General features: G+C 38.8%; 1 protein-coding gene across 14 annotated transcripts in view; it reads left to right on the forward strand.

The window, feature by feature from the left end:
- Nucleotides 1-13475, forward strand: part of KMT2C (lysine methyltransferase 2C) — a 203808-nt gene that overhangs the window by 129307 nt on the left and 61026 nt on the right. For 13 of the 14 annotated variants that reach the window (XM_054193123.1, XM_054193120.1, XM_054193122.1 and 10 more), the window contains 6 exons: nucleotides 2891-2992; nucleotides 3175-3279; nucleotides 4440-4621; nucleotides 5380-5544; nucleotides 6153-6262; nucleotides 12487-12552. In XM_054193123.1, the coding sequence (XP_054049098.1) occupies nucleotides 2891-2992; nucleotides 3175-3279; nucleotides 4440-4621; nucleotides 5380-5544; nucleotides 6153-6262; nucleotides 12487-12552 (730 nt within the window). The remainder of the gene's footprint in view (nucleotides 1-2890; nucleotides 2993-3174; nucleotides 3280-4439; nucleotides 4622-5379; nucleotides 5545-6152; nucleotides 6263-12486; nucleotides 12553-13475) is intronic. The other variant, XM_054193130.1, reaches the window with a different exon arrangement.

Below are 13475 nucleotides of genomic sequence, written 5' to 3' on the forward strand. Positions count from 1 at the left end.
AATTGATAGTTAAACTATTTCACACTTGAAGTCCTTTTAAAACTCCAAAATCCTACACAGTCCTGGTCTGCTCTGAGGGATTTTGGTATGAAAAACGTGGACATCTGGACTGCAAAAAATTCAGGTTTTTTCCTGCTATGGACTTGGCTTCTTTGAACTTGTAAAAGTTCGGTTATCAATCAGCCCTGCAGATTTTGAGAGGTATCTTGTTCCTCATGTCCAGGGAAGGACTTACTCATTTTTATGTCTTTATGAAGTAATTCCTCAGACTCTCTTTAGAGCTGTTTTTTACGTGTTCTTACATACAATCTGTTTGGGTTTATACAGCATTGTGCCGTTTATTGCTGACTATATAATAATTTCATGGAATACTCCGGTATTTGTGATCTGGGAAAGGAACAAATGTGTTTATCATTGTTCCCTTTTAAGTCTTTGGATGGTCAATATTTGTAAGCAAATACATAATTTTAAACCTACAGGATGAATTCCACTCAAGCTAGTCATAGGTACCTTATTGAATTGGAGGCGTTCACATAATTATTTAGTCCTCAGTACAGGAAAGACGTGAACCCATTGGAGTGGGTCCAGGGAAGTCCACGAAGATGATCAGAGGGCTGGAGCACCCCTCCTGTGAGGACAGGCTGAGAGAGGTGGGGCTGTTCAGCCTGGAGAAGAGAAGGCTCCGGGGAGACTTTATTGCAGCCTTCTAGTACTTAAAGGGGGCTTATAAGAAAGATGGGGAGAGTCTTTTTAGCAGGGCCTGTTGCAACAGAACAAGGGGTAATGGTTTTAAACTAAAAGAGGAAAGATTTAGACTAGCTAGAAGGAAGAAATTTTTTACGCTGAGGGTGGGTGAAACACTGGCCCAGGTTGCCCAGAGAGGTGGTAGATGCTCCAGCCCTGGAGATGTTCAAGGTCAGGTTGGATGGGGCTCTGAGCAACTTGATCTAGTTGAAGATGTCCCTGCTGATGGCAGGGGGGTTGGACTAGGTGGCCTTTAAAGGTCCCTTCTAACCCAAACTATTCTACGGTTCTGCGTTACAAAGCACAAATTTGTACTTCAAGGGAAGCTGTGTTTTATAGAACAAATTCTTAAGGATTTTTGTAACTGAACAGAGGATATTGAGTTAGGTAAATTGCTATTAATACAAAATGGACACCAATCTCCATGATTCCTATTGAAATCTGATCCTGTGACTTATCAAGGAAATGGCAGCTTCAGGGTTCTAGAGCAGAGATGTGGTGTCTCGTGATAGAGTAGATGAAGGTAGCAATACCAAGAGACCAGCCTTTTGCCAGATAAATGTTTGAAATGAGAGTATATTCAGCCCCTTTGCACAACTGATTCTTATTCAGTGTGGGATCATGACCTGGGGACAAGTACAGAAATTTGGGAATATCTTGATATATTTCGGGAATGGGGAAGAAGGTGGCTACAGGTTAACCTAACCTGGGTTAAGGCTGGCATTAAGCAAGCATCAAAATTGCAGTGATTCGGTCCTTCACATTCTGCTTTTTTGTGTATGCAAGCAATTCCAAGGACTTTGTGTAATCTGTGGCAATATGCGTGAGGAAAAAGCTCTCCCTGAACATACCAAGAGGTGTTTTGGGTGTTTTTTTGGTTAATTAGTTAGTTACAGCTGCAGTGCTCTCAACCATACAGTAATTAAAATGCGTTAACAATATATCCTTTTTGTAGCTGTTTCTCAGTAAACGCTGCTTTTCAGCAACAGTCTATCAGAAGGATTCTGTAGCTGTTGTAACAGTATTTACATTGTCTCTAGAGTGGTGTTTGGATTTGTAAAATATTTAAATTATTATTTAAACAAAACTATCTGTGTAAGACTTAAACTGTGTTTAAAGTAATCCACATTTATAAAATTCAAACAGCTGGTAAAACAAGGGAACATTTCTCTGTCATGCATTTTTTCTTTTATATAGAACTTCGTGTTCTTAATCTTCCAAGCTTCCATGGCTTGGAAGCTTCCGTGATTCGGAGAGTAAATAGTTAGGCCTGTTAGTTTGAATTCATGGATACCAAATTCTGCATAGGAAGATTTGCATGAAAGGCAGAACGCAGTTAAGTCTTTTTTTTTTTTCTTCCTTTTTCTTCCTGAGAAGCTATACGTACATGTATACGCTAAATTAATAAAGGGCAGGTCTGGGTAGCAATGTCTCGATCAAAAGGAGAACGACTGTCAGCAGTAAAGCTTGTGGATTGAGATGAAAACAGCCATTTCAGGTTCAGCGCAAGTTTTTATGGGCAAGAGAGATAAGCCTCATAAAGAAACTGCTTACGGAGAGTATCTTAACTCTTGTAACTTTAGAACTCTTGCTTATCCCTCTAACATACTTGGAACATTAGACAAACCATATTTTAGGCAATATGGGACAAATTACATTTCTGCAATTGCTCTGTGAATTAATACTCAAAAGTATGTCGCTGCAATTAACTATTCAATGAGAAGAACCTCCGTGTTTATATGTAGGGAACAGAGCAGACTGGTCACAGTATGACAATTTCTGCTTAGTGATTTTTATTTTTTTTTTCTTAGACTACCACTTTCCTTCCATTTCCATTTTAAAGTGCAATGGGGTAATGCGTAAAGGTGAACAAAGGAGAGGAAGAGAATGTGTCTGTAAAGCTGAAATAGTGATGATGCTTGTACTGATGTGAAAATGTGAATTAATATAGCAATTTCTGATAAAGGTACCTTTTTACGAAAGTTCATACTGTATGAATAAATATTTGCAAAGCTTGTATGCTCTGGTACTACTAAAATAACATTTAGAGAATAATTTTCATCTGGTCACATGTCTTAGATAATGTGATGTTCTTGTTATTTATGTTTTGTGGGGGTTTTTTTTGGTTTGTTTTTTTTTTTAATAGGTCACAACTATGGATATTTCATCTAACAAAGATGAGGAAGAAAACTCGATGCATAATACCGTTGTCCTCTTCTCTAACAGTGACAAGTTCACTCTCCATCAGGTTAGGATAATAGTTTCTGTATTTTCATTTTGTTTCTCTGCTTTTAATTAGAAAAAAGTAAATGAACGTCCTAGTTATGAGTTAAATTATAATTTTACAGCAAGCTATTTGGATTTTAGTACGTGTTTTCAGAATTTAGTGTCTGGCACGGGTTGAAAATCTGCTCTTCTCTGTCGTTTCAGGATATGTGCGTAGTTTGTGGGAGTTTTGGGCAAGGTGCTGAGGGCAGGTTGCTTGCCTGTTCTCAATGTGGTCAGTGTTACCATCCATATTGTGTCAGTATTAAGGTGAGTGCTTTTGTTACATGAAAAGAATATACTTGATTACACTGTTTTCATACTGCACTTTAATAGCACTATGCTGCCTTTGGTTTTGTGGTAATTAGGGGAGTCATTAGCTTGTTAGATATTCATCAGCTAATGTGACCATTATTTGTATGCGACTTGTGAAAGACTTTAATTAAATGTCATTTTATAGTATGCATTGCCTCAAGAGAAATTAACCTTTTTGTAATTTTGCAACCATAAATAGCACTGATTATCCATCAGTTGGTTAAAATAACAGTTTGAGATATAAGCTTAAAACCTAAATACAAGCAGAGTTAAAAACAAAGAAAAAAATTTATACTGCTGCGTCTTCATTTAGTAGGGGCATAAGGTTCAGTTGATTCAATTTGTCTGTTGGCTGTCAGAATTGACAGCAGTTGGAGTGGTTAATTAATACATTTTACATTCATTAGTCTAGGAGGGAATGTGTGAAAATTAAATTTGAATGGTATGAGATGACTTAGCGAGCACATAATAAGCTCTTTACTGCAATGTATACAATATACACTATTGTTTATTATGTAAGTATATCTGTGCAAAAGTGGGATTTTTTTAAACATGTCACAAAACTTTATTTTAAATGTACTTTACAAAATGCCATATGTATATTTCATGCAACTATAATTTGGCTTTGTGTTTATGTACTACTCTTACATTATATATTAATTACGATAAATTAGTTGCTTGCTTCAGATTACTGAAACCCCGGCACTGGCGATCACAGATAATTCAGGAAAGATACAGGATTTGTGGTGTCCTGAATCCTGGCTTTACTACATAGCTGAAAAAAGCAGCTGTGTGTTCTCCTTCATCCCTACAGGACCAGCTACTCCTGTAGGGAGTAGACTGTCCTACGTGTTGATCCAATGCAGTGTGTATTCTCTGGTGTCTGAATAAATACATTCCAGAACAGTATCAGGTGTCAGTAATTAGAGTTTCTTTCTGTTTAATCCGTTCCCATTTATTGCGGCTCCAGAAAGTCTAATTGATAAACAGCTACTTGTGATGTGGTTTGTGTGCACAGAAGAGCATCCTCTGCTCCACTAGCCAGACCTTAATTTGTACAACCGTTGCACTTGATACAGCAGTTTTCAAATAATTTTTCATCTTGCCATTTGCAGATTACTAAAGTGGTGCTTAGCAAAGGTTGGAGGTGCCTGGAGTGCACGGTGTGTGAAGCCTGTGGGAAGGCGACAGACCCAGGAAGGTTGCTGCTCTGTGATGACTGCGACATCAGCTACCACACGTACTGCTTAGATCCGCCCCTGCAGACAGTTCCCAAGGGAGGCTGGAAGTGCAAATGGTGTGTTTGGGTCTGGGGTCAGCAATATCGACTGCTGGCCTCTTTTGTTTCTTTTTATCACTTCATATTTGCAGTGTCAGTTGAACTGTAATAATGTTCTAATTGTACTTAAGTCAGGTGTATTCAACAAAGCAAACAAAATACTTTTGAATTGTTTCATTCAGTTATCAATTTAACAGGGAAGCTGTTATCTCCTCTTAATACTGTTTCTTCTTGCCAAAAACCATGTTACTAGAGGTACACAAAAATTTCCTTTAGAAACTCTTAGACAAAAAAAAAATCTCATTGACGTTCATTGGAACGTTCAGTTGGAAAAATGAATGGGTGCTTCATGAAATTGTTCTCAAAATAAAACCCTCTAAAAAACATTTGTTTTTACTTGGGTGACACACTAAACAGACTTGACCTCTCACGTGGTTCAGTCTCTGTATCTCAAAGTGAATGGCAACTGGAAGCAGGAACTCCTTTGACCTGTTGAGCTGTTACAAACACCCATCTGTCTGTTTTGCAGATGGAAGGGAATTCTTACTTAGGAACTTCCTGTAAAAAGTATAAAAGATGTTGGTAATGTTCAAAATCTAAATAATACCATTTTTATTTAATTAAAATATTGTGTGACCTGGCATGAATTCCCACCCCCCTAGTGGTTAGTGATCTAAAACTTAATTATTCACCCCGTTCTAAGTGGGAGGGTTTGAGAGCCACAAAATAACCTTCCTGTGAAGTGAAAGTAATAGATCATTCTGTCTGTTCTGCAGGTGTGTTTGGTGCAGGCACTGTGGAGCAACTTCTCCAGGTTTAAGATGTGAATGGCAAAATAATTACACACAGTGTGCTCCCTGCGCAAGTTTGTCTACCTGCCCAATCTGCTATCGCACGTACAGGGATGAAGAGCTTATAATTCAGTGTAGACAATGTGATCGGTAAGGATTTCTAGTATTTTACAGGTTTTTCTTGTTTAAGCCTTATTTTTTTTTTTTTCCCATAACGTAAAAGCATAAAGATGAAGAGAATGGTCTTGTGGTAAAGAGCACTGGATTGAGTCTCAGAAGTCTCTTATTAGTTCATTTCTAGTTGTACCACAGACTTAACTATATGACTCTGGGCAAATCGATTAATCGCTCTGTGCCTCATTTCCCCCCTCTGTAAAAATAAAGCTAATTTACCTCCCAAGACTATTGTTGTGAGACTAAATCTAGCTAAATCTACATTGTATCAAGTAAGGAGTTAAAATAATTGCAATATAGGGGGAAAATTATAATACTAAGACATATTTGCTTCCAGGACGTTATTTTATAGAGATTTCCTTCCTGTGAAGGAAATAGGTAATCTAATACTGTATATACAGTATTTAACACACACCACCATAGGGGAATGCTATATACGGAGAACCTGATTGATCGTTTCTCCCTAAAAGAATTTAAACTAACCAAATATTTCACATTTACTTGGACCATATACTGATATTTGGGTCTCCTAAAACACCACATATTTCCTTTAAATTGTATTTTTTCCCCCACTTAATTTCTAGATGGATGCATGCAATCTGTCAGAACTTAAACACAGAGGAGGAAGTGGAAAACATAGCTGATATGGGTTTTGACTGTACCATTTGTAGGCCATACATACCACCAACAAACGGTAAGAAGACAATTGAAACCAATGGCAGGATTACACACTGCAATAACTAGGTTTGGGAATGTGTTATGGTTCTTTTCTCTGGTGGAGATGGGCTCATGGTAGAAGCAAGATTTTTCGTGTTTATTGTAAGGGCCTTCTGGAAGTGTCCTCAGCTCTTTCGCACCCTCTAGTGATTGGCTGCAAGGCCAGAGAAGACCTAGCAGGGGGAATTCTGGATAGATTTATTGAAGATAATTTGGGTAAATGACTAAAAGCATTTGGTATTGAAAGGGTAAAAGGCATCTCACTTTGTCAAGTGGAAGGAAGAAAGCTCAGTTCTCTAAAGTTATTAACTGCAGAAGACTCTGAAAATCACTTCCAAGCAGAAAAATGTTCTATACTTCAATACTTTGAGGCTGTCTGAAGTAGCAGGAGCTGTAATAACACTCCATCTAAGCATTTTTCCCCTCCTCCCTCATGTTTTAATAATGTCACTCCCTCCGCTCTCCCAGTATTTAAGACCAGTGCTTCCCTCCCTAGCTGCGGTCTTTAAAAGATCACACTATACGTTCCTGCTCAGGAGTTGCCGCGTGCTTGTCAGTTAGAATGTACAGTTCCTTGCTCTTCTCCACACATGTTATCAGCGAATATATGTACCAATGTCCTCGTTAGTCTGTATCACGCAGTTCTGTAGCAGCGGTGCTCCCCAGAGCTGAGGTTACTGCAGTTTTCTCTTTAAGCACAGCTACAGCAGCTCGTTCTGTGGGAGGGCAAATGTTATTGTGAGTGGCCTGTCAGCAATTAGATTGGCCTATTACATGATTTATGGTCTTGCTACAGGAGTGGTAGCCCAGGTCTGCGTTCTCTGCATGTCGGCTCACGGGAGTTTCTGCTTCAGTCTGTTGCTGTAACAGAGCATTGGCACCTATACCCATTTTTAGCGTAATAGCACGTTAAAGTCTTTGCATTAAGCCTTTATCGTGACAGTATGATAGGAGGAAGGTACAAGAACTGAGCAAATGTTTTGAGAAATATCTGTACCCAGCAAGAAGATGTTCAGTGAGATTGGCTTTCCTGATCAAGATTGAAGATACCATGAGGCATGTGTTCAAGAGGGCTGCCCAGAAAAGCTCAGTAGAGCATCTAACATCCCTTTACGCTGGCACATCCTCGTAACAGCGTGGCAGTAACTGTAACTTACTGACCTGACCTTGCAGGTTTATCTACTCCCTTTTCAACTACACATGGTTGTGGATCACTTCCAAGTATCCCACTTTTACCACTGTTAGAAGAATGACTTACGTATTTCTACAAGTCACTTCATTTTTGGGATTGGCTTTCACAAATTCAAAAAGATGTAAGCGGGAAAAACAAGAAACTTGCAGATATAGCACAGATTTTCGTTTATTTTGATAATAAGCTTTGGGCACGTAAAACAAAAAGGTCCAAATAAGAAATACTCCCTCTTCCTTTCTCTTTGGAGCTGGCAGAGCTACCTTTTAGACGTAATTAAAGCCTGTAATACGCGAGATGGAGCAACTTCACAAGATGGTATTGGAGATGTTTCACTTCCAGGCATAAGCTGGGCCCTGAGTTAGTCCTTCCTGCGCACCTTCATGAAGTTGTGTTGCTCAGGTTTGTCTTCCGAGGGATAGGAACCAGTCCTGCGGCACCTGTTAGAAAATTCCCAAGCTTTCTTTGCAGACTTTTTTTATAAGACAAGTTTCTCTGCTTATTCTTTCATGTTTTGACTCAGTCTATATAATACCTCTTTAACACATGCACATTTGCACAGTTGCATGTCTGAATATGTTATTTGACGCATGTTCATAGAAATACTTGCATGTACTTTTGTATGAAATGTTTTGATCTTTCATTAATTCTTCTACAACTCCTTTGAAGATTTTCTGTAATTTTTTTGTTTCAAAGTGAGAACAATTAGCATTTGATTAACTTAGAGGAACAAATGTTAGTTAACAGTAGACGGGTTCTTAAAATGTACCATATTGTGGGATTTTTATTGGGATGGTTCTTGCTCTTTCCATTTGATGTATCACAGGTGTGTTTCAAACATTATTACAGGCTTTTTAACTACTTTCTTTCTAGAAGAAGCAAGAGCCCCTCAACCTAGTAAATTGCCAGTGCACGGTAGGTTTAGTAAAGAGTAAATGCTTCTAGCCTCTAGGTATTGAGAAAGAGCTTCCATTTTTCTTGCTTCAGAAAATGGAAACTTTTAAATGTGTAAGAGCTCTTCACTGTCTCATCTTACCGTATCTGATAATCTTACAAAGTCATCTTCAGGAAACAGAAATAAAAGATAAATAGAAACCTTCATTACTAGAATCTTTGGAAAGAATTGTCTTTCATCAGTGCTTCATCAGGCTCCTTTTAGTGTGCTCTCAAGTTATAATGCATGTGCCCCAGCGTATTGCTGGGCCTCGTAGAGTTTTTTTTTTTCTAGTTTAGATTGCTTGAGTATTACCATGACTGGGTACAAGCAGCCGCTCTAGGTAGCAGCAGCTTTGTCTCTGTGCTCTAATACCTGCACGTTCAGGAGAGGTGTGTGCATCTCCCATCTACAGTCGCTCCTAGACAAGCAAGTCTCAACCATCTACCCATCACTTCTGCCTTTCTGTCGTTTGCCCTTGTATGTCGTATGCCCCATCTGCAAATTCCATCCCTTCCTCACTTACTCCCATCCTCTCTTCGTGCACGTACTTCAGCTTCCTCCTCCCTTAGTGCTGATTTTCTTTCTCTGCAGGAGGCAAAGGGAGCAGCTCTGCCCGGTTTTCTTTAGCTAGTTACACCTGACCTGGTGACAGTTTATCATGGCTGCCCATGTGCACGTATTCCTCCTGTGGCTCAAGTGAGCGTGCTCACAGAGGCTGTGAGAAGTTCGTATCACTAATTCAGAGATGGCTGATACTGCCAGTGATAAGCGTATTATGGCTGGGAGCCACTGTTGTGCAGTTGTCATGAAACTAAATTCGGTGGTTCTTCCTTCTGAAATGTAATTCAATGTACTTTACAAATACAGGAGACAAAAGCAATGTAACGCTCTAGGTTAAAAAATTAACTTTTGAGTTTTTTATTATTTGGCACGTTTATTATGCCAGCTCTTATGTTCTTGTAAATTACTGTATTTACAAAGGAATCCCAGCGTCATGCATACAGTTATGCAGGCATCCCATAGTGCTCTGTTAGTGTTGTGTTTCTACATCAGCCGTTTCACTCCGTCCCTTATGCTGATTTCATTTCTTCCTAGAATTGTTCTTTTCTTTAACAGCCTTACAAATGGCAGCCCACTTTCTTTTGGAAACTGTGATTCTTCTCATTGTATTGTATTCTGTGCAATTACTTGTTTTCAACTGAAGCTGCTAAAATGCTGTACAGTATTCAGCATGTTGAAACACTTTTGCAAATAAGCATAACAATTTTGATTAAACTTCAGCTGAAGTGCCTCATAAAGCACTTTTTTGTTCAATTTTTAATTTTTTTTCCTTGAACATTCTTTCTGTAATAGCACTGTGTTTCTCTGTTGTCCATTTTATTGATTTTATTCCTTAATCTGCACTCTAATTATCTTCTCTTCTGGAATTCTGTGTGTTACTGTCTTCAAAATCTATTTGTTAGTGCAGCTTTTGTGAGTTGGTCTCTGAAGGCCTCACCTCTGTCACTATCAGCCTCTTTATTTGACTATTTCATCTCTCTTCGGTCTCCGAAGCTAAAATTGTTCCCAATCTGACCTGGACCAGAAGAACACTCCCTATTGTTTGACTTTCAAATAAGGATTTTAAGTTCCCGTTCACAGCTGCTGTTCTGAATTTTTTGTTTACCTTAGATTCCAATTTAATAATTGCTATCTCTGTCTTAAAACATCTTGTAAATTATAACCAATTAAATGAACTGTTGGCATCTTACCCCAATTTGAGTATTTCTTACAATCTGCCTTTTTTTCCTGTTGTTTCAGTTCAGTGCTTTTGAGTATCTTCTGTCCTGCAGCTTGTCCCATATTTTTTGTCTCCCTCCAGCTCAGTGTCTCTTTCAAAATCTCATTTTCAGTTTCTTTTGTTCCTTGTCTTTTCCCTTCTAGTCCTGTGTATCAGTTTTTCAGTAGTCCTCATAGCTGCTTTCATTTACTCATTGCATGGAATATTATTTTTCTATAGGTCATATCGTTGTCCTGGTTTGAGGTAAAACAGAACCGATTTTCTGGTTTGTGGTTTTGCTTTTTAGCTGGGGGCCTCTTCTAACTGACTGAAGTCTGAAATTAAGAGCTTGTTGTTCAGAAACTGTTCGCTCTCACAGTGATAAGACCTGGTTATACCAAGGAACGGTATGCACAGAGGCTCTTGCTTATACTTATTGCTATAACAACCAAGGTCAGCTAACTCCGTTATTTGCCCCGTTAGAGGGTCGGAAGCGGAAAAGCGTGGAGGGGTCACACCTATAGGGAGGAGCGGGCAGGACAGGTGACCCCAAACTGACCAACAGGGTGTTGCATCCCATCTGCATCACGCTCAGTATAAAAGCTGAGGGATCAAAAGGTCAACTGTCTTTCTTCAATGGCTGACGTCTGAGGAGGACCCTGTCTGTTTGTCTGCCTTTGATCCCAATCCGAGCATTCCTGACTCCAGATCCGGAATTCAGCTCCTGTCTGTCGCTGACTCCAGTCTGGGACGTTCCCTGTGCCTGCTGGTGACGCGATCATCATCCTAGGAGCTGGATACGGTTTTGTATATATTATATACTTTTAAAAACTTTTTTTTAAATTATTATTTATTATTTCCTTATTTATTATTATTTTCATTTAAGTAGTTTAGTTCTTTTTCTAAACTCGTAAATCTCTTTATCTCTTCCTCTCCTCTCTTTGGAGAGAGGGGGGAGAGCCATCTGTCGTTCTCATTGGCCAGTCCGGCCAAGACCACCACAGTCATATACTTCAGTTACACCTTGCATAAAACTTCTAAAGGACTGCAGCTTTCGAAGACAGACTTTCACTTTCCTTAAAATTTAGTGTGCTTACAAAGCTTCTTCCAGATTTCGTATTCATTATTGTATTTAGCAAAGAATATAAGTGTAACTTGGAAGCTTTTGTGCTTTGCCTGGCCCTGTTCCTGACTCCTGTGTTGTGTGAGATGGTCAGCAGCAGCACTTGTGCCGTGGTCTGACCTGGCTGAGAAACAGTGAATCTCCCACATGTGCTTTGCCTCACTGTTCTCATCTTGTGTGATAGATGCAAGGTCAATACTCCAGATGTTTGTCTCAGTCTTAAATTCAACATGGATAAGATTTCTAGGCAAAAAAAAATATAAATGAAAGAAGTGTGGATAACCTTGACTATGTGGTAATGCTAACCGTGCCAAACTAACGGGTCTTCTAATTCTACTTCTCAGTGTTTGTGAGATACAAGCTTCTAATTTTCACTTTACTTACTCTGTCTACATAATCTCTGTAAAGTCACTACTAATATTAAAAGTCCAGTCTGCACATCACAGGTTAGTGAAGTGTGATTACGGTTATTGTAATTAAGGCAGATGGGAAGAGCATTTCTACCCACAACAAGAGAAGTGTTGTACGACAATTTGATCATTATTTGTTCAGACACAAGCTGTAGTTTTTAAATTGAGTTTCTGCTGTTCCATTTATTGATATTCTTATCTTGAATAAGAATTACCTTATCTAACTTCACCAAGTCATGTATCATCTGTTCTCAGATATATCAGCCTTATTTTGTTTCTCATATGTGTTGTATAAAAGACCTGGCAGCACAGACACAGCTGGAGTCTTGTGTGCAAAGCTCTTGGAGTGTGCCTGCCCCTCCTTGGGCAAACACGAGAGCGGTCGTATTCAATTCACAAAGCCCTCCCATTTTTCACCCTTAGGTCAGCAAAACCTGGACGTCATGACTAGCGTAGAGCTTACTTTCAAATCCAGTAGATCCAGTGTATTCATCTACCCTTAAGTCCAGTAAGAGGAGATCATTTACCATGAAGTTCAGTGCTGTTCCTTTGCCATTCTTGGCTCTAGGAAGTTGGAGGACTTCAGTTTGTATCAGGCTTGTTTTGTAGTCACATCTTCTGTGGCGCTGAAAAGCACTTTATTTTAAAGGTGCTGGTGAATGTTGCCAACAGTATAAATTAGGGAGATTAACAGAACTGTTTGAAGGAAAATTAATTGATAGATTCAGTTTAAATCAAGTCACCATTTTTAAAAGTTGAAATGATTTTCCTTATATTTTTCAGTGCCTTCTTTGGACTGTTGTGATTCATCAGTTGGAGCTCAGATTATTTCAAAATCAAAAGAACTAGGTAAAGAATGTAAATGCTTAATCTTTGATCATTTAGCATATTTTAAGGGTATATTTTTACATGACACAAAAATTCCTTTTTCTATGATTTTGTAACACACAGCATTAACTATCCTTTGGTTACCGCAGCATGCTTTTCATTTTTATTTCTCGTTCTCTCTTCTTTCTTCTTTTTTGCCTGCCGTACCTGCATTATAATAATTACTTAAAATTATGCTTTGATCCTGCAGACTTAGTTGCTTGCCTTAATATTAGCGGTGATAACGCAGTGGGGCTGAGTCAAGCACATACACAAATGTTTACAGGCTCGAGCTGTAGGACACAACTTTTCTGTATTTGTCTGGTTTGTGCTAGGAGTTTATAATCTTGAGAGACCTACTGACAAGTGGCTTTTTATAATGACAGTACCTAACAGCTTCCATCATGTTAGGACAACTTCCATCATGTCAGAATTTGTTTCCATTTGATACCACACAAATGTAGTCCTGAAGGAAGGTTCTCCCTTCAAATCTTCAATCTGAAAAAGAGTATGCGATTTTTTTTTTAAAGCAAACACTCTTTTCTAGTTCAACATAAGAAAACAGTCATCTGGGCAGAATTGGGTTCAGAACCAGCTGTGTTTTGAGGTGTGAGATGTTATGTAAGAAAACACTTTTGGTTAAAGGGAACAAAAGTTCTGATGGTTATATGTTTTCAAAAACCATGTTATCAAATTGTCATTTAATTGGATCCAAAGAGCAGAAGGAGGAAGCTTCTTCATTATTTGGTAATTCCCTGAAAGTTCCCAAACCTCCACTTGCAGGGCCCCAGCACAGATGACAGCGCCTTTCTACATGGTGAATTAAGGAATGGTAGAGTTTATCGGTAGACTCAACTGTCATCTAACAGCTTGAGGAGGAAGCAGTCTTGCGGGTCTTGGGAGAC

Source organism: Rissa tridactyla, chromosome 2, assembly GCF_028500815.1.
Source record: "Rissa tridactyla isolate bRisTri1 chromosome 2, bRisTri1.patW.cur.20221130, whole genome shotgun sequence".
In the NCBI taxonomy this organism is placed as follows: domain Eukaryota; kingdom Metazoa; phylum Chordata; class Aves; order Charadriiformes; family Laridae; genus Rissa; species Rissa tridactyla.